The sequence below is a fragment of the Epinephelus fuscoguttatus genome, linkage group LG4, assembly GCF_011397635.1.
Source record: "Epinephelus fuscoguttatus linkage group LG4, E.fuscoguttatus.final_Chr_v1".
Lineage (NCBI taxonomy): Eukaryota > Metazoa > Chordata > Actinopteri > Perciformes > Serranidae > Epinephelus > Epinephelus fuscoguttatus.
In genome coordinates this window covers 17,210,056-17,234,933 of record NC_064755.1, presented here as the reverse complement: position 1 = coordinate 17,234,933, position 24,878 = coordinate 17,210,056, and the positions used below count along the sequence as shown (strand labels likewise).

General features: G+C 43.8%; 1 protein-coding gene across 1 annotated transcript in view; it reads left to right on the top strand.

The window, feature by feature from the left end:
- The first annotated feature begins 2,291 nt into the window (after positions 1 to 2,291).
- The window catches only part of mob2a (MOB kinase activator 2a), a 69,718-nt gene continuing 47,131 nt past the window's right edge, over positions 2,292 to 24,878 (top strand). The window contains exon 1 of the mRNA XM_049575414.1: positions 2,292 to 2,842. Coding sequence (XP_049431371.1) covers positions 2,826 to 2,842 — 17 coding nt within the window. The 5' untranslated portion in view covers positions 2,292 to 2,825. The remainder of the gene's footprint in view (positions 2,843 to 24,878) is intronic.

The following is a 24,878-nucleotide window of genomic DNA, read 5'->3' as shown; positions in this document are numbered from 1 at the left end:
TCTAATGGTCTCTCAGAGAGAGAGAGAGAAAGGCAGACTGGGAGAGGAGACCAGTCATTTTTGCAGAGCAGAGTACATATTGATTCCATCTTTGCAAACTGCATCTGTCTGATGGATGGTTTTCCTAAAGGGAAAAATGGGTGAAAAGAGAAGAGGGAATGGAATAAGGGACAGAGCTATTAAAAGCTATATGGAATAAATGATCAAGGGTTGAGGTTAAGGCAGGGGTACATGATGAATTGTATGTGACTAAATATGTTTCCGTACAAAAATAGAAGTCTCAAACTAGAATAAAGGGCAAATGATAAAGACCACTGTGTGCTGTGCTTCTCTGTAACTGGCAATTACTTTCTTTTGTCAGTTATGTTTATGACACATCGCTTGGTAAATACATCATCAGAAAATAGTAAAAAATGCCCACCACAATATCTCAGCGCTCACTGTGTGTGTTCAAACATCTTGTTTTGTTTAACCAGCAGTCCAAAACGTAAAAAATGTAAAACAGAGAAAAGTAGCAAATCCTCACTTGTGATACCCTAAAACCAGCGCTGTTTGACAATTCTGCTTGGTACATGACTTAAAAGATGAATCAGTTATCCAAGTAGTTGGAAATCAAATTTATCTTGATGGTTAAATCAACTAACCGACTGTTTCAGCCCTATTTCTAACAGCAGGACCAGTCTCCGCACTCGTCATCTTGCCTGTCTTTAAGTGTTGAATGGCATGCAGGTTGTCAAGTGGACAGAACAGTGTCTTCTGCTTTTACTCACTTGGTGTCTAAGTTCAAGCAGAGCCGTACAGCTGATAGTATATAATAATTTAGCCAGTGATACATCATCCATTGCTGGAACTACCCTGCCTGCACAGGTTCACAGTGAGGGGTCAGTGCACATGAATGCCTTCCTGTTGAGATTCATGGCCTCCAATGACATTTCTCTTATCTTTTGTGTTTGGTGGTTCTTTCTATTGTGTTATAATGATTAAAACAGCAGGAGGCTGACTAAAGGCAAAGGCACGGACAGATTTCATAGCGGGTCTTGGTGCAAAAATTTGCTATTGGGCCCCTGTGACCTCTAATCTATCCGTGCATGTGCTGTGCATTGTTTGACTCAGACTCCCATTGAGTACGGTGACACACAGCAGACTGTACAGGGGCAACTATATGCCCAGAGAGCCTGGTGTAATACTACCTGGCCCCAAGCTTCCTATGTGTCATTTAGTTTGTAGTAATGAGTGGACTGACTATAACCTTTTTAAGGAATGTGCATCACATGAGCACAATTAAAACAAAAAAAAAAATTAAAGCTCATTATTATAGCTTATACTACAGGACCTGCTTTTGTTGATATTGCTTTTATGTGGTGCAAAGTCCCTAACAAACTGGCAGTTATGGCAGCGTTATGGCAGTTATGTACTGTGGGAATTCCACCTGGGTGCATCAAACCTGATCCAGTGATGTACAACAACTGCATATGCACTTCATCTTGTCATTTTTATAGCACCTTATTTATCATATTTAGCACATATTAGCCTTATCCTGTTTTAATGTGTGGGTATGTGAGTGTGTGTCGATTGTATGCAACAGTTTTTCTTTGATGATAGACAGCAAATTTCATTGTATGTGAACATGCAATGACAATATAGGCATCCATTCATTCATACATTAATCAAATTGACATTTGACACACATTTGACACACACACAGCAGTTGGTCAAAGAGATTTGTTGAACCAAAATCTTAATATCTATGTCCAGAGATGATTCATTACACTAGCAGGGTTTGTCCTGTTATACAGTAACCTTCAAACCCATGATGCACCCTCATATAAGAGTTATGATGAGATGGAAAAGGATGAGAGCAGGTTTTATTAAAACTTTGGGTCCCAACCTTTTTAGCTTGTGACAGCCTCATCACAGGTTATGGATTTCATGTGGCTATAGGTTGTGGGATTTAATTTTCTGCAACATGTGTTTTTCTTTACCCCTGCAATCGTCTGGTGACCCCTCACATCAAGGCTGGGCACCACTGTCCTAAAATAGGATGGTAACTAATGTGCTGTAACACTTGGACTCATTAGTATGTCAGCAGCAGATGTGATCATCCATCCATTTAAGTGTTAAAGTCTTAAGTTGTGGGTGTATAAATGTGTTTAAACTCTAAACAAACTGGCACTGTCTTTCTCTAACTTTCTCACTACATATCCCATTGCATCCATGTTCATACAGCCCTGCGTGACACGCATTTTACGCACAGGAGAGACAGAGTGGGTCGGGTCTGTGTTTACTTCCGGACTCCGATTTAGACCTCGCTCAGAAAGCAGCAGCTCCAGTGGAGGTTCAGGCTGTCAGCTAGCACGGTAGCCATACAAGGCTTCATGACAGAGGTTACCGAGTTGACCAGCGGCATCCCAACAGACGAGCCTCACTCGGCGCCTTTGCGCACCGGACACCGCGACTCCAGGCACAGCCTCACCGCTGCCCTGCTCCCCTCCTCCGCTCGCCTTCGTTGCTCAAAGTCACTCAATGCTGCACTCCCGCTACCAGCTAACAGACTGATCTGACTGTGTTACTGCCACTTCATGATCCGAGCCAGCTGAGGATCAAAACAAGGACAATCGCTCAAAGTTTAAGCGGCGTTTGCGTTTGACCGGCCGGGATCCAGCAGCTGGGACAGACACGGGCCCCGGGGAGAGCGACGGGACTCGGGGGCCAGGCAGCCAGGGCAGCGAGGGTGGTGGCTGGATAAACTCGGGGGGTCGCCTCCAGCTCCTGGTGGATTCATCCCCTGCCAGCTAACGTTAGCTAAGCTAGCTACAAACAGCGCCATGGATTGGTTAATGGGGTGAGTACAGACAGCTAACGTGCCTAGCCAGCTTACTCTCCTCTGTCAGGTCAACTGCGCAGTCTTTCCGATGCTGGCTGCAAATTCACCGCACGGTAGCTGACACCATCACAGTCAGCAGCAGACAGGTGCACTGTCGTGTTGGACGCTCTCACATTTCCACTTTAACGCATTAATACAGCCACAAGCGGGTAGCATGTTGCCTAGCTTAGCTTAGCTGTGCGATGCTAGCTTGGTAGCAAAGCTGGCAGCGGTCTCATCCTGCAGCGGTGAGCCAGCCTCCTGTTACCCCGGGCCAGGCGGTATTTTTGGGGCACCTCTATGGCCTGCAGCTATCTAGCCGACGGTGGCAGCGCCCAGATTAGGTCGTGAGAGTATCTCTGTAGACGCCAGTTTGCTGTACGGGGAGCTTATTTATAGGAATGATTAACACAGCAAATGGGCTAACGCTAGCAGCCTGTCAGTCTTGCTAACGCGGCTATGCCCGGGTTCAGTTTATTTCCTGTGCAAGGTGCGCTGGACCCAATGTTAGCACTCATGCTAACTTAAGGTGCTACCTTTGGGACACAACAGAGGGTCCGGTGTCAAAGAGCTCACTGATGGAGAATGTAACTCTTAGGGTTGTGAGATAGGCACCATGGAGAAAGATGAATAAACACATGCAGATGGTGGTTGATTGCAGTTAGAAATGTAGCTGAAACATAATATATATTTATCATTAAGGCAGCTGCACAGTTTAAGATGCTGCCTTGGTGGTGCATGAGACACCTGACAGGATGGCTATGGTGATTTGCCTCTTTTCTTTGGTGAGAGCTGGTGGTCAGCACCTGATGTGATGCACCCATCTGACACCTGCTGTACAGCCACACTTAACAGCCATGCTGACTGTATTCACGATTAACCTTTGACATGAGTATAAGTGGCCTGCCCAGTCTTCTGTCGTAGAAATCAAATGCGTTATCTAGTATTTACTTACGTATTTGCTATGCAAACTCAAAGGCACACAATTGTCTGGTCAGAACTCAAGCCAGATTTGCCTGTAAGTAAAGGAGGGACTCCACATTTCAAATTTCACCCTGTGATGCTTTATACTAAAGCACAGTGGGATCAGATATCTTCCCAAACAGGACAACATCAGGTCTTTGGCATAGCACAAAAGGTTTGCAAACCAAGGTGTGTCGCTGAGAGATTTTTTTTTTTTTGCTGACTGGTTATCAGGTTGGCCGGTTGCATGGCCCCAGCACTTTGCGAGCAGATCCGGGCCGAGGAAGGGTGGAAGCATGTTATCAGGGGTGTGTCTTCACATCATAACAGTTTTGCTGAGAGATAACGATACAGCCCCTCTATACCCCCAACCAGAGTACTGGTGTTTGCTACAGTAACTATTTGGCCTTACCTCTGGTCCAAGTGGCCTGTCTGTTAGTTATTAAGGAGGATTTCAGAAAAAATAAAAGACTTCATTGAAATTTGACAGGTAGTGAGGTAATTGGCAAAGATGAGTTTTGGGTGCAGAAGACGCCGACTCATTGCCACTTATTAAACTGTTATTCTCAGTCATGGCTCCTTAACTGTGAGGCATATGAGCCAAAATAACACATGTACTTATGTATCTTGGTCTTGCTTGTATTTGCAGACACAAATTTTTCACAATATTGTACAAAACAGTCCTAAATTTCATCCAGCCTCAGTAAATGGTCAATTTAGATGACCCGAGAAAAGTAATCACGTGTTTCTTGTTTTTCAAGTAGTTTTTCTGTGTGTGCCCTCACACAACCCGCCATAATTCCTGAACACACTCTCGGAGAGCTTTCTTCTAGTTTTTATAATCCTCAAGTTTCCGCCCTCTACTGACACTGGTTTTCCTGGTTTTGGTAACTGGTTCTTGCATTGACTTGTCTCAAGTTGCATCAGCTGTAAATGTGATTTATAGGCCTTAACCCTCCTCTTCTCTTTCCCCTCAGTCACTCACATAAAATAATGAGTACTTTTCACCCAAAACGGTTGGTGGTGTCAGACCTAAACTGGTTTGCTTAGTGATCTGTTAGGAATTCAGAAGCAACACCCAGTTACGTCTTGGTGCAAGACGAGGTGAGGAAAGCGAAGAGCGAAAGAGAAGGCCGCTGCCTGCCTGCGTGTGTTAGCTGTCAGGATTATCATGGATGTTACTAAATGTGGTTCGTATTAATTCACCCTCTCCATCTAAGGAAAGATGCTGAATCTGTTTTTTGAGGAGTGACACCCTTTAAATAAGTCATTGTGTCATGTTCTGTATGCTATAAAATGAGTCATGGTTATATATGAACAAAAATTATTCATGACAAGTTAAGTAGGGTATCTACAATGTGTATTATCACGCAGCTGTCCGCTGACTACGACTGGTGGCGTTTCTGTGTGTCGAATATGTGTTTACCTTCATATTAAAGCCGCACGCTTTCTCCTGTTTATATATGCGGGTAAGGTGTGTATGTGAGCTGAATGCATCGGAAGCAAGTGGGCATGCGTCCAGTGTGCGTCACTGACAGAGTGGAGTCCATGAATGAGTTAACCAAGCGTGTAATCACTCTGAATTCAGACCCAGGGTGAAGGACGCCACAGCCAGGACCAATGGAGGGAGGAAGTGAAGAGAGAGAGGGAGAGAGCAAGAGATGGCGTGGTGAAAGCAGCTGATTTGGGGGGAAATGTGCAGATGAAATGAGAGAAAGGAAGGCGTGATGAATGAAAGAGGCGAGACTGATGAGGGAAAGGCAGGGTGATCTAGAGGGATGAAGGAATGGGAGACGGCAGTTTTTTGACCGATGGAGGAAAGAGGATATGAATGCGTTCGATGGAATGGTTGATTAGGGAGAAAAATAGAGGAAATTAGCAGGTGGGGGGGAAGGGGTGGAGTAGTTGATAGGAGGGATGAAGCTCCACAGGGAATCAAATGGAGGTCTGTAGCAGATGACGGCCTACTAATGGTGCATAGATTGAGGAAAGGAGATATAGAGATGATGATATGAGGGCTTACAGTGGGTGACAAATTCACAAGAACAGAATTTTTTTCTGCAGTTTCAGCAGGAGGCTACAAATAACACCTCCTAGTATCATCACTTGCCTTAAAATGTAAGCAAAAATGTGTTTGCAAACTACACTCAGTGAGCATTATTTCAGAGCTGATGACCTCATCCGTCCGGATTCAGAGTCAGACAGGACGTTAAATCACTGGAGAGATGCGTGACGCCTAAATGTGTCTTTTCCTGCTGGGTGAAATGGGCAGGCTTTGACAGATGTTTAATCCCCTCGCTTTTGAGTGATGGGTTGGTAATGCTGAACGAAGAGCGAGAGAATTGAAACTACAGCAGCTAAGTGGAGCACCGCTTTAGGCTGCCTGACCTGAGCAACAGTCAGATTTAATGTACACTTAGCTTGCTCTGCATCACCTGTGACTTAATGGTACACAGGCGGCGTATCATTATCCTGCATCATCTGGGTAATGCGAGTAATAGTACGAAAGATTCCAGTAATAAAGGGCCATCTTGGTGTATCCTCTCATTTTGTGGGTAACAAATTTTAGGCATGATGTTTATCGCTTTTATCTGAGAAGACAATCTTTTCAACAGGTTGTTTTTCTAGGAGGAAAAAAAGTATGGCTCTGGCTGTGTTTTTAGCTTCGTCGGTCAAGTTTTGTATATTTCTTTGATCAGATATTTTCTGATTTTAAAAAAAAACATTTTGTTCATTTTATAAAGACTATTTTTTGCAATTTTGTCAAAGTTCTCGTCAACATTAAACACTATAAGAGAAGTTTGGTTTGGTTTGTAGAGGAAAAAGTGTTAATTTTCCTCCAGAACCTGACTCTGAATCATCTCATTTGAATCAGATTTGGCTGTTCGATATGAATATTTTACTGTTTGTTACTTTTTTCCATGTAGAGTTTGACAGTTTGACCAGGGTTTGGCTGAATGTTCAGGGTGATGTAATATAGACTGTTTCGTTGCTGTTCTGTTGTTAAGGCAACAGCTTTGTTGACTTCCTGTCACAGTACTGTTACTATACTGTATAAACAAACAGTCAAAGAGGAAACATAAAGAACCCATTTAGAACGTTTATGTTGTCAAAGTTGAAATGGTCTATATTAAACAAGCCTTCCTTGCGTGCTGACTACATTAACAGCAGGTCGGAAATATGCAGCATTTTTTGCCGATACCAGATATCAAACAAAAGCTAGAGACTATACGGTATTAAGTTGCTGTGAACTGTAAATTCAACACTTCTAAGTAGCAGGCAGAAGATAACGATATCTCAGAGCCTGACCGGGCAAAGCATCTCTTCATCTGAGCAGCTGCCTCAGACTCACTCTGGGTCTGTGTCTGCAGCTACCTGTACTGGAGAGCAAGTGAAGAGCCTCCACACTGCAGCTTAATTACGTTGCAAACCAGTGAGTGACCAAAACATACAACCAAACAAACCACAAAACCGCTGCTCGACTTGAAAGAATCTCAGTCGAATAAGGGGTCTCTGACTGATGATTCGAATTGTCGACTTTCAGGGGGCCACCCTAATCGAAACATTTCAAATGGCATCAAATACAATCTCAATCAGATGGCATTTGGGAAACTATATGGTCTGCATAACATCAAAATGCCTCTGAACCAAGCACTGCTGCAGCTGACAACAAGGGTTACCGAGAGTTTGACCAGCGTCAGGTGATTGGTGTGATGGCAGATAGAGAAGGGGAATTTACAAGAACCACTTATAGGCTGAACTTCCTCCTCAGTGTGAGACGTTCGTCTGTTTGCATTGTTCTGTTTCTGTGGCCCACACCAGAAAAAGAAGTGTGTTTTGGTGTCTCACAGAAGCAATTGAGTGGTGTGATTGTTCTCACACTATTTTGTGGCTCATCATGAAAGCATCAAAACTCTCACGACCCCAGTAGTTAAACAAAACGTGTAAATATAAGCATAGCGTGATTCTGTATTTTAATTTTAAAAATATGAAAAGAGCACCACATGGATCTAGACACTATTCCTCAGTTTCAAACCAAAACATCTAAATGGTCAGAGATAATTTTCTGTTACAGCGTTTGGTCATATTTATAGAGCAGCAAAGTGGGTGGGATCACATCTGGCACCCAGGGTTCCTGCAATAACAGTCCCATTAATTTTTCCATTTTAGCTGATTGGCCGTTGGTGCATCTCTAACACATAAATGTGCATGAAATGTTTCTGTTGAATCATCATGACATTAAAAGGTTGGTTCAAAGGCAAACTACTGCATATCATTTTGCACATTTGGATTTAAGATCAGTTATTTCTATTGAGCAGTTGCAGTGCAGGATGTTGTTTCTGTCAGTAGCAAAAAGTTCTGAAAAGCTGTGGGAACTCTGATGGCATCTTCATCGTTACAACAGATGATAAGGCTTAAGGATGTCGTAGTATACAGTGACACTCAACATGCCAAACTCCAGGTACAAAAATGAAACATTTTAAGTAACGATGGTCATAGCATACTCCTATAGTATGATTTAAATTATGCAGCAGTCTCCTGTGTTTCCATGTTGAGGTTGTCATAACCTTTCAAATGTGAATTTGCAGTGGGGAAAAACACTTTGCTACTCTAATCTGACAGGAAGTACAGTGCCTCCACCCGCACAGATTCCTAGCAACTATATTCCAAATGGACATCCTTCAAACTCTCTCTAAACAATCTCAATATATCACTCTCATAAACGTCTCTATTTTCATATCAACTGATCTCCACATGCGGTGCTGAATCTAAGCGTGAGAAACTCTGTGATAGCATTTTGGGTGGTGGTGGTTGTAGTGTCACTCTGAGTCTGTGAGTTTGAGTAATATCCCTTTCATGCTTCTGACTTGCTCTGCATGTGTATGTAGATGTTCCCAATGGGGATTTTGCACACTGCAACCCTGTCCTTATGCAACCCTGCAGCCTTATTTCCATCTCCACCACGTGCACGCGCTGAGACACGCGCACGCCTGTTCACACTATTGCACACATAGTCTCAGCCCAGGTGGCTGTTTCCGCTGCTCGCACCGCAGATGCGGTGCTGATAATAGGCTGTGACAGATGAGCAGACATCATCTCAAAGCAGTCACCTGCTTGAGAATAGAAACTAACCAACGCTGTCACCGTGCTAGACTGGGATGGCACCTGACTTTGCTGTCTTTATTTCTACCTTTACTGTCGTCAGTGTTTCTCTGGTACCAGTGCTGACCTGAGGGCAGGGCAGTAGTCAGTCTCAGCGTCAGCCTGGGAAAGAGCTCCTAACTAGCTTGTCACTGTTACAGTGACGGCAGCTACTGTTGGGTCTTTGCATGTCAGAGCCCGCAGTAAGAATCCCTCTCTATTAAGAATCAATTTATTGTGTCTGGCACTAAAGTTGCTTTACAGCTATACACCCAGCAGCCCAGGCCAAGACTTTTTAAGACCACACAGGCCGGCCAAACGTTTAGTGACAATGTAGTTTTACAAATACACCTCGTGTTGTGTGTGGCAGTTAGCCCAGTATCTTAACACACATCGGCTGTCCACAGCACCTGACCCTGAGAAAAATTACACCCATGGTTCAACTCAGCTGTTTCTCAGAAGTGACTCCTTTGACCAATGGTGTAAGATGCATAACTTATTCATCAACGGGTTAAAGTTTCAGTTCTGGAGTTGAGCTGTTCATCAAACTGTCCCCAAGTTTCTGTGGAGGCCTGAGCTTTTCTGTCTTCATTAGAACCTAAGTTTCTATAAAAGTGCTTTTCACTGTGGTTGTATCTCTCAAGGATCGGAAAGATATGAAACTCTGTAGTCTTGTAATAAATAATACTGTAACTCTTTGTGAGCCTTCTAATGTCCTCATGCTGTCTCAGAAAATGTGAAGGTCATCAGGTGAGAATTGCAAACATTGAAATAATAGTTTGACCTCCATCTACTTACAAGTGGAAGAAAATATTAGAAAAATCACTTAATATTGCACCTCAAAGGTTGCCATACAGTTGGCTCAGCAACAAAAATGAAACCTTTCATTCAGTATTGAATTGAAATCAATTGTGCTGTGGTGAATATTTCTCTCATCCTTGGTTCATGTGCCTCCTTTTCCAGTTGAAGCTATGTTCAACTGTGCCCTGCTTTAATGGAGCCGTTCCTGGCCTTGGGCTCCGCCGCATGCTTTGGGCTATTCTACCATGATGTGCTGCTGTGTTGAGGGATTGGCTGGATGACAAGAAGGCTAGTTGGTTTGTTTACTCCTCAGAAAGGGCATCTTAGTCACTTTAAACCCTCCAACTCACTCTGTCTTTCACTCCCCGGATCAGTTTGTTTCTATCTGTCTCTTCCTCCCTTTAATTCTCTTCCCCCATCTCTCTCTCTCTCTCGGGACGCTGATGTGCAGAGACGGTTGCGTGCTTGACTGCTGCCTGAGCTGGACTGTTCAGCTGCAGAGAGCAAGGCAGCGTTGAACAGGCCCAGGGCAGCCTCAGCCCTCTCGGAGAAATGTTTAAAAACAAAAGCTAGCAGGGTGTTATCTGTGTTTGGAGCCGAGCATGTAGGAGGATAGCCTATATGCAGGGTAATATTGTACAAGCTGTACCGTGCTGTTTTTGTGTGCCGGCCTCATGTGTCTTTGGGAAGGAAGGAAAACAGTGGAAAGCAGAGCAAAGCTGAAGGGGCAGAGTCTAAACAAACTAGTCCTCAGCTCCCCTCGCTGACATCAGCCTCCTTTTTTTTTTTTTTTTACTTTTAGAGGTGCATGTGTCAACGGTAGCAGATTCCTCCTGTTCCCCAGCAGCACAACAGAGCAAAAAGAGAGCAGCGGGGTCATCGCCACGCCGTAAAAGCTCAGCTGTCATAGTTCAGAGGTGTCGATGACTTCGGGTTTCACAGGAAGGTGACACCTAGAGCAAAGTAGTTGATCTTGTAACAACCACGACTAGCAGCTCCTGCACACCAGCGAAGAGAAGTACTGTTTGTCTTCCCTTACATGACGTTAAACTATAAATCTAACTCAACCTATTTAAGGTTAAGTCGTTCAAATATTGTGCCACTGTGTTGCAGCGCAGTTTCCAACTAGCTGGTGTCTCTAGAAAAGGTCTAAGTGAATTTGAAATGAGCCCTCCCCAGGCTGGAAGACACAATGCTGTATCATGGAGAGTTTTTAGGACATCAGTGTGCATCATTGAGGGAGATATAAAGGCTCTATTGAATGCCTTTTGAGGAGGCAAATAGCCTGGGTACAAGAGCACACACATACAAACACACACTCCTGAGTAAATACTGCTGTGCTCTCTGGTTTGTCTCTTGAGACGCCTCTCTACTTCCCTGTCTTCTCTTCCCTTTCCCCAAAGGCAGGGAGACGGAGAGAGGCCCAGAAATGAACGTGATACCAGAGTGACTCGGCAGTTTGCCTTTTACTGAATATGCATAAGTGGATAATTGGAGAATCTGAATGCACGCACGGCTGTATTAAGCACTTTTGCGAGCACTCGAGATGGAAACTCTTGCTAGGTGTGGTGTTTTTGCCCCTTTTTTTTGCCAGAATGTTTGAGTGAAGATAAGGTTTCAAAAGCCCGAGGACAGTACACACTGTGTGAGTATGGTGCAACGTAATACTGTGATGGATCAAGAGGCTGCGAATGCAACCCCAGCTCAATACCTGAGCTGGCTGTGTTTGTGAAGCTTCTCCGCCCACTCAAATGGGTCCTGACCTGTTCAAAAGCTTGAACGGACTGCATTTCACAATGTCAACCGCACAGTTTGTTGACATTTAACCAGCAGTCTCTGATGCATATGGCACTGTAACCACTCAGGCAAACATTAGACCTCCTAATGTGTCAGTATATTTGGAGACAAATTGATCTTCAGATCCATTTTGTGATCACTTTGGGGATGTTCTGCTCATTTGAGCCTCACTGTTGTGTCGCTCCTAGCATGACCCGGAGTGTGTGTATGTGTGTGTTGCCTCTGTTTCACTTGGCAGGAGAGTGGCACCATGCTGCGACTGTGTTTACTCTTTCGTAACGCTCTGGGCAGCCCTGCCCAGCACACACAACTGGCACGGCCATCAGATGGAGAGACGGGGAAAAGAAAAGATTGACAGAGGATGGGAACAGTCACGACTAATCAGCTGCTCCCGCTCCCTTTCTATCTCTCATTATCGGTCCAAACTGGACTTCAATGGCTCCTCTAGTAACAGGACTGACTGCCACAGGCCTAGGTGCAGCGCTGCTGTTCTGTCAGAGAGTATCATAGTCATGGACCGCTGCCAGCCAGAACTGTCTTAAGATCAGCTAAAATAAGTTGAACCCCCTGCAGCAGGATTTAGGGTTGTTGTTGCCATACACCCACAAGGGACACTCTGCAGAACAGTTGGATGCATTTATTTCAGGACTGGTTGCAGTCTTTCGGATTCAGTTCTGGCTTTAAATTATACCTTTCTACTTTGAATAGAAGCAAATCTATTGATTTACGCTTGCTTTTTTTCAAGCAATCAGACAGGTACGCAATTTCTGTGTCGTTATATTTTATCATAAGGGGGCAGCCTCTATGTGTTTTGATGTAAATGTGGTGGTAATGCCAAATAAAGTGGCACACGTATAATCCTTGTCAGTAAACAAGCCTCATTATCACACAGAGCCACAATGTGGTGTCTAACGTATCGATCAGCCTCACAGTTTTGGGAATTAGCTTCTCTGCTTGTTGTTCCCAAAGCTTAATACACCTCATAAAAGCTTAATCATTTCTTCTGAGAGTCTTTTAAGTGGAGGTATTCTTTATTTTAGATGAGGTGAGGCACCTCCTTCCATTACAATACTCTAACCTAATTGCATCAAATGTATTTTCCCACCAAAGGTCATTAAAATCTGATCAGAAGTTTCTCAGTCGTCCGGCTAACTAACAGACAAACAGGACCGACAGCGTAACCTCCTTGACTCAGGCAATAAGATGGAGAGCTGGGATGTGAAATGTAGAGAGGAAAATGGGTAGATGGGGTACAGTGCAAATTGAAAACACCAGAAGAAGAAAGAGCAGACGGAGGAAGAGAGGGCAGCTGATAAGGAGGAGAATATAGAAAGTGCGGGTAAAGAGCGAGGGAAGGAGGGAAACGATAGCAGCGCAGAGGCGATAGGTGAGATATGGAGATAAATGGGAAGAGGCGACGTGGGTCAGAGAGCTAGATTAGAAACAGCAGAGGTCTGCAATAGAGGACAGAGAGGGAGATTTAACAGCGGGGGCCCAGGCCGCCGGTGACAGAGAAAGAAATGGAGTTTGGAGCTGTGTGCAGGATAGAAAGGGAGGGGGAAGCCAACAGACAGAGAGAGAAATAAAGCTTCACTGGAGACCCTCTTTGGATCTTACATTTATTGGTTTGATTCCCAAAACCTTAAAACTAAAATCTGGAATGTTTGCCCAGCAGAACAGTAAGTCCTCGTTCAGGCTGTAAGATGAGAGACCTAATTTGTTTTGGAGGAGGAAGCCTTTAATTCTGGGTGATTTTTTTAAATTATTTTTCACAAGGATGTGGTCAGCACCCTCGGGCAAGGCTTCGGCTGAGCGGTGAGCTGCTGAATCTGTGCAGAGCCGGTGGGCTGCTAGCGTCGGTGTAAGCTAGCTTGGTTTGTCCTTGGTGGCTGAGGCTAGGCCGCTAGGCTGGTCTGAGCTGTAATTGGATTAGAGATCTCTGCGTTGCATCAGGCAAGGCAAGCCGAGTATACACACACACATACTTTAAAAGCACACACGCCTCAGGGAGCCAAGTTCATCTGAGTACTTGAGGCTGTACTCCTCCTCTGTCTCAGTTTTTCATCTCAAACTTTTCTTTCCTCAGCATCCAGCTATTTTCCTTATCCCCCTTTAATCAACACCCCCCTTCCCCTCTGGCTGTTACGTATATGTGTAGGATTGTGAAATGTCGCATTTTTGTGTATAAGCATGTTAGTGTTTGTGTGCATGTATGTGAATCAGCTCGTGCCACGGATACCCTCTCTAAATGGGATTACAGGAGTTGCGACGAAACCCATGCTGAGAACAGCCTGGAGAATAAAGCGCAAGAGGAAAAAATAGAAGTGTAGACACTGATGTGAACCCTCATACTGAACATGATAGATGTGAGTGTGAAGACGTCCTACTGTACTTGGAGAAAGGAGTGAGGGAGCTGCTCTTGACCTTTTTTCAATTGTGGACTTCCTGTTTAGCAGCTTTGGACAGGAAGTAAAAGATGATGTTATGGGTGGTGTGCATCCTGTGTGCTGCATTGACTCCTCTTAACCTTCTGGTGTGCACAGACTTAATCTGGGAGGAGTTGACTCGAGCAACTGGGAGGAACTGGAATAGAGCTCATGACAGCTAATTTCTTTTAGCGTACAGTGTGTCTCTTAGTCTGTCCATTTATTGTCCATCTCACTTTGTGGCACCTTCATGTGATTTTAAACGACATGCAGGTGTTTCCTTGTCGGATTCCAGTAATCTTAAAGAGGCTAGGAACAAATAAATTAGTAGGGGAAAGCTAAATTCCCAGGTGATCAATGTTACCACCGGTAAATGCGCAACATTACATCATTACAGTAATCATGCTCCTTGCTGTCAGTGAGAAGGGTGCAGTTCAACTTGTGCCAACACAAAACAAAATGGGCTTTATTTTCCTGCCTGACCTGCCAAGGGAGAAACCGCGCACTAAAAGGTGTCAGGTGTTACTGATGACTGTAATACACAAGCAGGGTGTGGCAAGGTGTGTTGTTTTCAAGGTTTGTTGGACATGTTCAAACAAGAGAACGCTAAAGAGAAGGCAGGAAGAGGGGGAAGCCAGTATTCAGCAAGCAAAAGGATTTCCTGTGTGTGTCTTTACATGTGTATGTGTGTTAACACTTGCGTAGCACATGTGGATGCGGTCGAGGCGAGAAATTAAACAGCGGCGAAGCAGTCTGTAAGATTAGAGAGACACAGCAGTAGAAAAAGGCTTAATGGCTGACAGGCCTGCACCAGCAGCCATATGTTTCATATGTGTCCGCTGACAACCCTGCCGTATGGCTCTGATCTGCCCATATGGCCTGTACATCTACTCAACTTCCTGCCACCATGACAGAAAAGGGAGCGCGAAAGGGAACATGTAGACAGAGATGGAGGGAGAGGAGGAGGGCGTAGCTCTGGTGTGGGATGATATTTTAAGGAAGGACGCACACTGTAATTGATGCACACTCAAATCCACACCCAGCAGATATCATTCAATGCGGAGGTTTCAAACCTGCACCATCTCTCGGCAAGGAAAATAACAGCAGCAGCAGTTCAGACTAGAATAGAAAATACTTTGTACACTATTTGCATGCTACAGGCAGAAATTTGTCTTTGGTATTCATGTGCAAAATCTGCTATCATAACCCCTTAAAACTGCAGTAGCTATTACTGTCTCTGCTTGTAGGATGCTACATCATCTCTACATCAGGTTTAAGACTAGCTACCTTGTGAAACACACACAAACATAAACACAAACGTGCAAGTTTGTGAACCTGTCACAAGCCATCACCATGAGGTGCTTTACATCTAAAAAAAAAAAAAAAGGATGCAGAGGAGGAGGGCGGTGTTGTTTTTGAGGGAAGAGTTTGACTTGGAATGAAGGCAAAGGGAGAACAGAAAGGGAGCTGGCATTCAGGGTCGTCTGATTTCCGCTGCTGGGTTAGGGTCACTGTATGGGAGCTGCTGACTGGGCCTCCCAGGAGTGAGGCAGAACAGCTCAAGGCTGGACACAACACAGAAACACAGGACACACAACAGATGATTTGACCCCTATAAGGCCTCTGATGTCCCCTTGAGGAAGTGTGCATGTGTAAACACGGATAAGTCTGACTGACGGAGGGTTTACAGAGGGCCACGCTGGAGAACATGCTCCGTCCAGTCCACAGTACACTGTACTTCATTATAACACAGTCTAGGTCTTTCATACGCGGCTGTCTGACATGGTATCACAACACTGGCCTTTTCTTCTTTGTTGAGTGCTCCCAGTCGTAGACCTGCTAAACGTGACCTTTGTGAAAGCCTTTTTAATCGCCGGTGGTCGCTGAGCTGGGTGGCTCGTGACAAGTGCTAACGCTGAGCCAACAGCCTGTTAGCATTAGCAGCTAGTTTAAAAGCTAGCTGCGCTTAAGACTGGCTGTGACCACAGGGTATTACGAGGAGTCCAGGCGTGGGAGCAAGGCCAGCAGCTCACATTGCCACCGTTTAATCCAGGAAGTCAGGGGAAGGAAGGAAGGACTTCTCACCATCACATCCAGCTCAGTCCGTCAACATGAGAGCTTTACTGAACTTAAATAAACATACTACAAGTTATAATGTGAGAGGCATACTGTGTCTTTCTGTTCCTACAATATCTGAAGATAACGGTGTCACCATAGAAAGTTATTAGGTAATTGATGGTAAACAGACTGAAAAAAGTTAGCATGCTAACTACGGAAACTTTCACATCTGGGACTAGAGTACAGTTTGAACACTGCATACCTTATTCAGGCATGGTTCGTTCCTGGGTCCACTTGAAAAGGTCGTGTTGAGTATGGTTCATGTGTACTTGGGTATGGTACCCATCAGGTATGAAAACTAACTGCATCAAAACACAAAAGTGGACTATTATTAATGTGAGTAGCAGTGGGCAAGTAGAGTTGCAAAGGCAGTTCTCGGTGCCACCCTTGGCCTCTGAGATATGCATATGTGTGCAGCATGCACCGAGCTCGTCCCCTGAACTGCACGGCCATGGGTGATAAAGTTGGGAGGCAGGCAATAAGTTCGGTCTTGACGTTGTCTGACATAAACAATTGTTGTGTTGATAATGATGTTCTAGGGAACAGGGGCCTCATTTATAAAAGAGTGCTTAGGATTCATACTAAAAGTTGACGTGCGCCCAAAAGCTGAAAATGGCGTGCGCCAAAAAATAATCTGATTTATAAAACCGTGTGCACGCACACTTGCACGCAATGTTCTCTTTATAAATCACAGACCTCCTGGAGTTGTGCGCACCCAGATCCGCCTCATATTCCGCCCTCTACATGCCCTAGTTCAACCATAAATGGTCATGCAAATCACCTCATGAATGCGATCTGCATATAAATAAGCCAGCATGCGAGTGTTCTCTCGTTGTGAGTCACGGCGACAGGTATGAGAAACAAACCAAAAAACGGAATTTCTCCGAGACTGAGCTCGAGACCCTTTAACGGGAGGTGGAGGACTGAAGAAAGATTTTATTTGGTGGCCGCAGCAGCGGGATCACTAATAAAAGAAAGCGAGAAAAGTGGCAACACATCAACGCTGCTGATGCTGTCAGCTGTGTCTGTGGGACTGCACGGACAGTGACAGAGAAAAAAAAAGTGGTCTGATCTAAAGGCAGACCAAATATTTCTACTCCTTTACCAACATGTAGTTAATGTGTTACTTTTAAATTTGAGGATGTTTGACACTGATGTGCGACATAAAGAATCACATTTATTAAAGGTGGAGGCAAAAAGGAGTATGTGCCAGTGCCATCTTGCGCAATTATGCACGAGGGTCACCACAGTATTTATATGTTTATGGCAATTAGTCTGATCAGACACCCGGCCTGAATTACAGCATGAACCAGTGGTATCCCTGTCCCAAAATACAACGTGTAATTTGAAATACAATTCAAAGATGAAAGTGTAATAGGCGAACACGTTTCTTCATGCCGGTTTTGTCATGAATAGCACATGTCTAAGTAGCGCTGATGAAATGAGTCTAATGGTTGTGCTTAATGGCTGTATTTTGAGACATGATAAATGCACTGGAAATATTTAGCTAAATAAATAAATATATTCCATGCAGTTGCGCCGTCCTCTCCCCCTCCTGCACTCACAGAGTGGACAATGAGACATTAGAGGCAGTGCAGATTAAATACTTATTTAGAAAGAATTTCAATTCAAGATTTGAGTTGGATTTTACAATGTTTTTATAAAACAATTATCATTCACTCCAAGCGCAAAATAAGGCTGTAGGATTTAATTTCAGTAATAACGTGGATCTAAGGTGGATATAGCGTGACATTAAATTTGTGTGAGACATCAATAAAAATCTGACTCCACTTCTCCACCTCGCCGTCTGCGTTGCCACTTCCCAGTTTCTCCAAAATGTGTGCACGCATGACTCAGAGTTTGCTTACAGGTGCGCACATTCTCCCGCCAAGTTTATTTTTATAAATCACAACCTTTGCGTGGGAAGTGGCGTACGCCACTTTCAAGCCCCGTTTTGTGCGTAAGCAAGCTTTATAAATGAGGCCCAAGAACATTACTAATGTAAAAGCTGTGCAGAGGGGGAGTGGAGAGGAATTGGAAAATCATACTCAGGTACAGAAGAAACAATCTTACTTAATATGAAAACGCCCTTATTGTTGAAAGGTTGGGTATGGAACCGCCGTAGTTTCGAGTACAGACTGTGTTGTAATAGGAGCATTCGTTATCTTAAACTATCAACGTATTGTCTCATTTGTTTATTATTTAATTAGATATTTTCTAATCTAAAAAGGGAAACTTTTTTTTTTTTTAAACCTTAAACCATATCAGACCATACCAGAGTTCTTTATTCAACACCAATGCATTGGGCAAAAAATGGGTTCATGCTTCCCAAACAAAGGTTTGAAAATACATGTTGGTATTGGCATGGAAATTCTGAAGCTGTATCTTTACTTGTATTAAAGCTTGATGAATGATACTCTGCCCTAATTTTTGTTTTTATATTACTGGATTTAAGAAGTCCAATATATGTGGCAACGGCCGAGACATTTGGACAAAGATGTTGATGAAACGTCATATGAACTCCAGCCAGGAAACAAAGAAAACACGGGATCTAAGTCTGTCCCTTTGTTTCCTGTTTCATCCTGTACCTCTAATTTTATCCTCCCAGTCTTGTTTTCTGCTTGCTGTCTGACCCATACTCCCTACAGAGGTTTTCTACCTACAGTAGCTGCCTCGCGCTGGAAGCCAGCGAGGACTGAGTCATATATCAGGGGGAGTGCGCAGAGCAGAGCAGTCTACTACAGATTAGAGGTGAGAGGAGTGTGCTGCTGATTTATTACTGGCCGTTAGCTGGTTAAATGAGGCTAAGTGAGCTGGCCAGCTCAGGGAGGTGAGATGGAAGAGATTAGCCTACATGAAGAGCGATGGAGGGAGAAGATCTGTGAAGCGAACAATGACTCCTGACCTCCCGTCTTCTGCATACTGTTTCTACTCTGCCCTTCTCTTTGTCCTCAGTTCCTCCCTACAAGGATCTCATGTTGCCTCTGCAGCACAGTGCTGGTTATGTTAGGCTTTTTGAGAAGCGGCATTCTCCATGCTGTCTAATTATTATGCAACAAGTTAGTGCCTGTCATTGTCACTGGCAGTGGTGTTTGTTCTGTGTGCAGCATTGCAGCGCTGAGCTTGACACATTCACATAACTAATATACCTGTCTGTCTAGGAGGGACTAAATGCTAGGAGGGAATATTTGAGTGTTAACAAAAGGAATCAGAAATGTAACAATAAGTTGCACCTCTATCTGGAACTAATAACTGGCAACTATTTTGGTAATGGATAAATTCTTTTAGTCACCTTTTAGCTTCTCAAATATGAGGATTTGCTGCACTGTTTTGCAGTAGTGGGTCCTCATGGCAAGTCATCAACATGGAAGTCGGCCATTTTGGAGATACTGAATGTAGAAATAAAAAGCAACTGAACATGCAACTGTTCCTGATTATTGTTGCTAAGTGGTTAATTATTGCTCTGTTTTTGGCTGTACTAATCTGTGGGACTGGTAAAAGAAGATGTAGTACTACAGATTGCCAAAAGTTATTACAAAACAGGTGGTAGACTGCAAAAAAAATTGTGTGAGGTAATCCATCCTCAGGTATCTCCATAATGGCTGCGCATCCATGTCATCAAACCTGGGTTGTCAAAATTGTAATCTAGGTACAAAAACACTATATGTGATAGCATACTGAATATCTTTGGGTTTTGGACTAATTATCTAATACAGCAATCTATTTGAATATGTCACCTTGGGCGGTGGGAAACTATAATGGACATTTTTTACTGTGACATTTTGTTGTCAAAAAAAAAAAATTCGTTATTCAAAAAAATAATCGGCACAGACATTGCTGCACAAAGACATACCTCTGAGTAGGGCTGCCCCCTGAAAGTGGATGATTCGAATAATCAGTCAGTGGGCGCTCATTCAAATGAGATTCTTTCAAGTTCCGCAGTTGGATTTATTTGTTTTCTTTCTTTCTTTTTGTGCATTATACTCCCCAGATTTAGCTGCAGAGTGAGCGCTCCTTGCTTTCACTCTGTTCTTCTGAAAGAAGCTGCAGACAGAGAGTCAGCTGCCCACCTTCTGCTTAGAAGAGGTGAATTAACAGCTCACATTAAACAAAAGCCAGAGACTGTTTCATATTTAGTTGCTTTCTAGTGTCGACAGAAAATGTTGTTGCACAGTTCTGATCTATCATTAGCATAGTTAGCTTGTTTACTACATTACATCCGGCTGAATCCCTTTCAAACTCCATATGGCACCAAAGGAACAAATAGTCAAATATTCATATTGACCAGCCAAATCTGATTTGACTGACACAATTTGGAGTCTACTACAGCCCTACCTCTGACTGATATTTCATTAGCACCAGTAGCATTAGTTATGGATGAAGCTATTGATGTGTTGGCTTTTTTTTCCACATGTCCTAGAGTTAGATGTGTAAATGGAAAAAAATGGACCAAAGTTCAAAAAGAAGATGAAAACCTGCAAAAAAATATAGGGAAACTGTGTTCTCTGCCAACTTGCTATCTTTAAACTTGTTAATGAAACAGAATGGTCAAAGCCAAGCCAAGATAGGTGGAATGCCCCTTTAGTCACACATTCACATTTAGACGGAGTCTTTTGGCCTTCATGACGACTTCCCTACTTCAAACGCCAGGATCTGACAGGAGCGACAGATAGAAATAGTGAAGGTCTATGTATGGCTCTGGATGCGGCTATATGTGTACAAAGTGGCGTGCTGGATATCCGCTCAGTAAGCTGTTTCTGTCCTCAATGTTTGGTTGATGTGTCACTTTGCACGTTTGTTTCATGTGCTAGTAAGAGAGAGAATGAGAGCGAGCGCGAAACATTCTCCACATCCGTTTCCTCTCATGGAGGAACAGTAGGTCAGGGGTTTTGGTCCGCTCTGTTGAGTTCATGTGTTGCTCAGGGCCAAGAGAAGAGGGGAGGGGGCAGAAATACAGTGCACACAGATGGGACACTTCTCATGATCACTGGGGATTGCATGTAACCTCAGTGAGGTGGCGGTGACTCTTTCATGTTTAGGAAACCTGAGAGTTGCTGCTCTGTGTCTGTTATTTTTAAAGCGAGGTTTGGTGCAGTCTGAATGAAGGAAGCTAACATTTTTGAAGTCATAAGATCTCTCTCTTTTTTTCGTTTTCTCTCTTTCCCCTTTTTCATATCGTACTTGCACTCTGACTGCGTGTTTGCCTGTTTGGCTTGGGTGTGTGTCATCACATACACCTGTATCCGTGCCTCTGTTTGCATATGGCCCCGTGTTTGGCTCGTGTGTGTGTGTCTGTTATTCCTTTATCTCCCTCTCTGCCCCACCCTGTACTGTAACGCGCTCTCTTTCCTTTCTCATTGTTCTGCCTCTCCACCCGGCCAGGGAGTCTGGAGCTGGAGCTCGCAGGAAGTCTTCATCACTCATTGCTCTGAAGGGAAAGCAAACAGTGTGATGCACAAACACAGGAAGTGCTGCCTTCCTCATGCGGGCTCCAGCTGGGCGTCTGTCACTCTGCGTGGTTTATCAGAAAGTGGCAACATGAGCTCGGTCTCTAACCACACATGTCTTTTTCTGTCTTTTGGTCTCCTCCGTGTTGTTCAGTCGACGCGTCCCCTTAACTTTCAGTGATAACCACTCTGTGCAGCTGCACTGCATGCCTCAAAACTGGTAATTAGCCTTTGTGCCATAGTTTATATTTGTTAATTCGACAGTGTGGTGAAGTGGCCTCTGGGAAATTGATGTGATGTCATATCATGCACTGTGTAGTTTGTACAGATATCAGCAGGAAGGATAAAAATACTCTAACAAATAAGAAGGAGGCCTGAAAATGTGCAATACGTCTCCAGAGCTGTTAACAGCGATCGAAATTTGTGGTGGATTTTTCCTTTTAATACTTTTATTGCAATAGTTCCTTATCCTATCTATCCCAGAAACTTTAATAACGCACATAAATTCTTCATCGTGCCTCTGCTCTGTTTTGCTCCGAGCAGCTGACCACGCCATATTACTTCCTCTTGCCTTATATTACAGTGAGACCTTCACTGAAGCTGGTATATTAGAGTTATCTGAAGTGGATCTCTAACAGCTGAAAGGTGAGCAGCTGTGGTCATAGGTGGTCAGGGGTCACTGGTCTCCTCAAAGACTGTGCAGAGACTGGATAATGTACACTCTCTCACACACACCCCACTGCACATACCAGCTGTTACATAACCACCTGTGCAGTGAACACTTCAGCAGTAGGTGTGTGTTTGTGTGTGTATGGGTGGAGGTGAGGAACTGTTTCCAGTGTGGGCATTAACAGTCACCTGGGCGCAGCCTTTCCTAGCATCAGCTCAGAGCTGCTGGGACATGCTCAGTGTGTTCAGTACAGCTTTCAGTGACAACAATGAGTCTTGAGATTTGAATAAATTATAAGGAATGACAGTTCACATTTTTCTATCGTTTGGATTTGGAGTCTGTCGCAGCCTGCCGCTGTCAGGCCACAGCTCAGTGTTTAGTAATGCGGATCAGAATGGGTCACATTGTCAGTGCTCTACAAATAGTTGAGAATCTCATCAAGGTTAGGGTGTGTGTCTTTTCTGCATCTGTCATTTGAGGATTTAACTGCAGAAAGATCCATTTTAGTCACAGTGACCTTGGTGTTCATTGTTGTAGGTATCAAGTTACAATTGATTTTGTTTCTTGACTCAGTTTTCTTTCTTTTTACCTGCATTAAAAGGTGTAATTATCATCAGAGGCAGTAGTATGTTGAGTTAAGTTATTGTTACATTTGAGTCAATGAAATGGTAAATGGACTTGCATATAGTTTTTCTAGTCTTTTGACCACTCAAAGCACCTTCACACTACTTGTCACATTCGCCCACACCGGTAGCCGAGGTTACCACACAAGATGCCACCTGCTACTCCGTTTTTAAACATTCAAACACAATCACACACTGCACAGCCGTCGGGAGCAATTTGCAGTTCAGTATCTTACCCAAGGATACTTCGACATGCGGACTGGAAGAGCTAGGGATCGAATCGCTGACCTTCCAATCAGTGGAAGACCCGCTCTACCTTGTGACTTAATTGCAAACTGTCTGCGTCACGTCCTGAGACATTCGTTGACTGTCATTTTTCTTAAAAAGCACATGTATCACTACTGATCCCAGAGTTCCTACAGGCCCCAGAATCCTTCAATGTCTGTGTATTTGTCAAAAGACTTCTGAAAAACCTACTTCTTTAGAAAAATAATAAAACCACTTTAATGACACCAGGTCTATTAATACACCTCAACTCTGTGAACCTCTGACAGAGAGCTTGATTGATTTGGCCACAATTTAACAATGAATAAAACAACCTCGACCTTGAAAGTAATGGTGTGTAATTGGACCACAAGGAGGAAACCATCTGTTCTGACGGAACTAACGCGGATCCTAATAAAGGAAACGAAATAAAAATGACTGTGAAAGTTATTGAAATGTCACTGAACCTTATATCCTGATGTGGGTTGGAACCATGTGATAGAAAGCGAAAGAGGAAAGCATTATAACAAGGACTAGTGTTTCGGTTCCTAACCTTTTCAGTCTCTGTGGTTATTTAACGTGTGGCTGCTCTAATGTCATATCAGCCCTACATACTGTAGCTATTCTGGTTTGACCACCTTTCAAGGCTCTTTTGTTTAGTCTTTCATCTGTCTCTGGGCTGGTTATATTACCACCTTACAGTAAGTAAGCCACCGCTCAGGACCTTTCAGTCCTCTTTGTCTGATGTAGTTATCTGTGTGTTGCAACTATAGCTGGAATTGCTGGGTTGCTGTGAGCAGAAATTGGATGTAATGCCTGTTTTACCACAAGAGGGCAGCACATGTCCAGTTCACAGCTGTCCAGTGGGCAGTGACGTGCTGCGGGGCAAAAAATTGCTTACCTGTCAGCAGTTAAGTAACTTTGTTAGGTCAACGAGATTGACTTTAAAAGGCTATATGAGTTCACTGTTTCACATAATAAAGTGGTGCATACTCAGCCCTGTGTGTGTGTGTGTGTGTGTGTGTGTGTGTATATGTGTGTGTGTGACGAGACAACAGGAAGCAGTTCAAAAGGAAAAGAGACGTAGCAGACAGTTGGGGGTGACATGAACAGAAATGTAGATAAAAGCAGAGAGAGTGTGGAAGAAGAGAAAGAGGAAGAACGAGAGAGATCCAGTGAGCATGAAATCAGATCTTCTTGTTGCATAATCATGGCTTGCAGGCCTTCCCAGTGTGCACCGGGGCTCTGTCGACTCTTTCCAGTTCAGTCCAGTATCACATGACTGTATCAAGCGCGGCTGCAGTATCAAACCAGCGATACCAGTCCGCCACCAGCCAGAGGCAGACACAGGGATCAATAGCCCTTTTCTTCTCAGTGCTGAAGCACGCTATTATGTTATTATTTATTATTGTTATGTTTCTTTGAGTGTTTTTTCAAGTGAAGCTTGAGGGCAATTTGGATAGTCAAATAATGATTTACTGGTGGTTGCACGCTGGAGTCATTCAGTGCCGAAGAAACACTGATGCTCATTCCTGTCCTCTCATTTTAAAGAGATACTTCACTGACAAAATGAACATTTGTGTATCAGTTATTCACCTTGTGTTACCTTGAATTCATGAGGAAAGCTTTGTTTTTCTCACATGCCTCCGTGGTGAACAGAAAATCCAAAAAGGCAAACACTCTTAATGAATTGAAGTAATCAGGGTCCGTGTTTGGCTTGAGAGTTGGATTATACTGCAGGACTTGGGTGAAAGTTTGTAAACG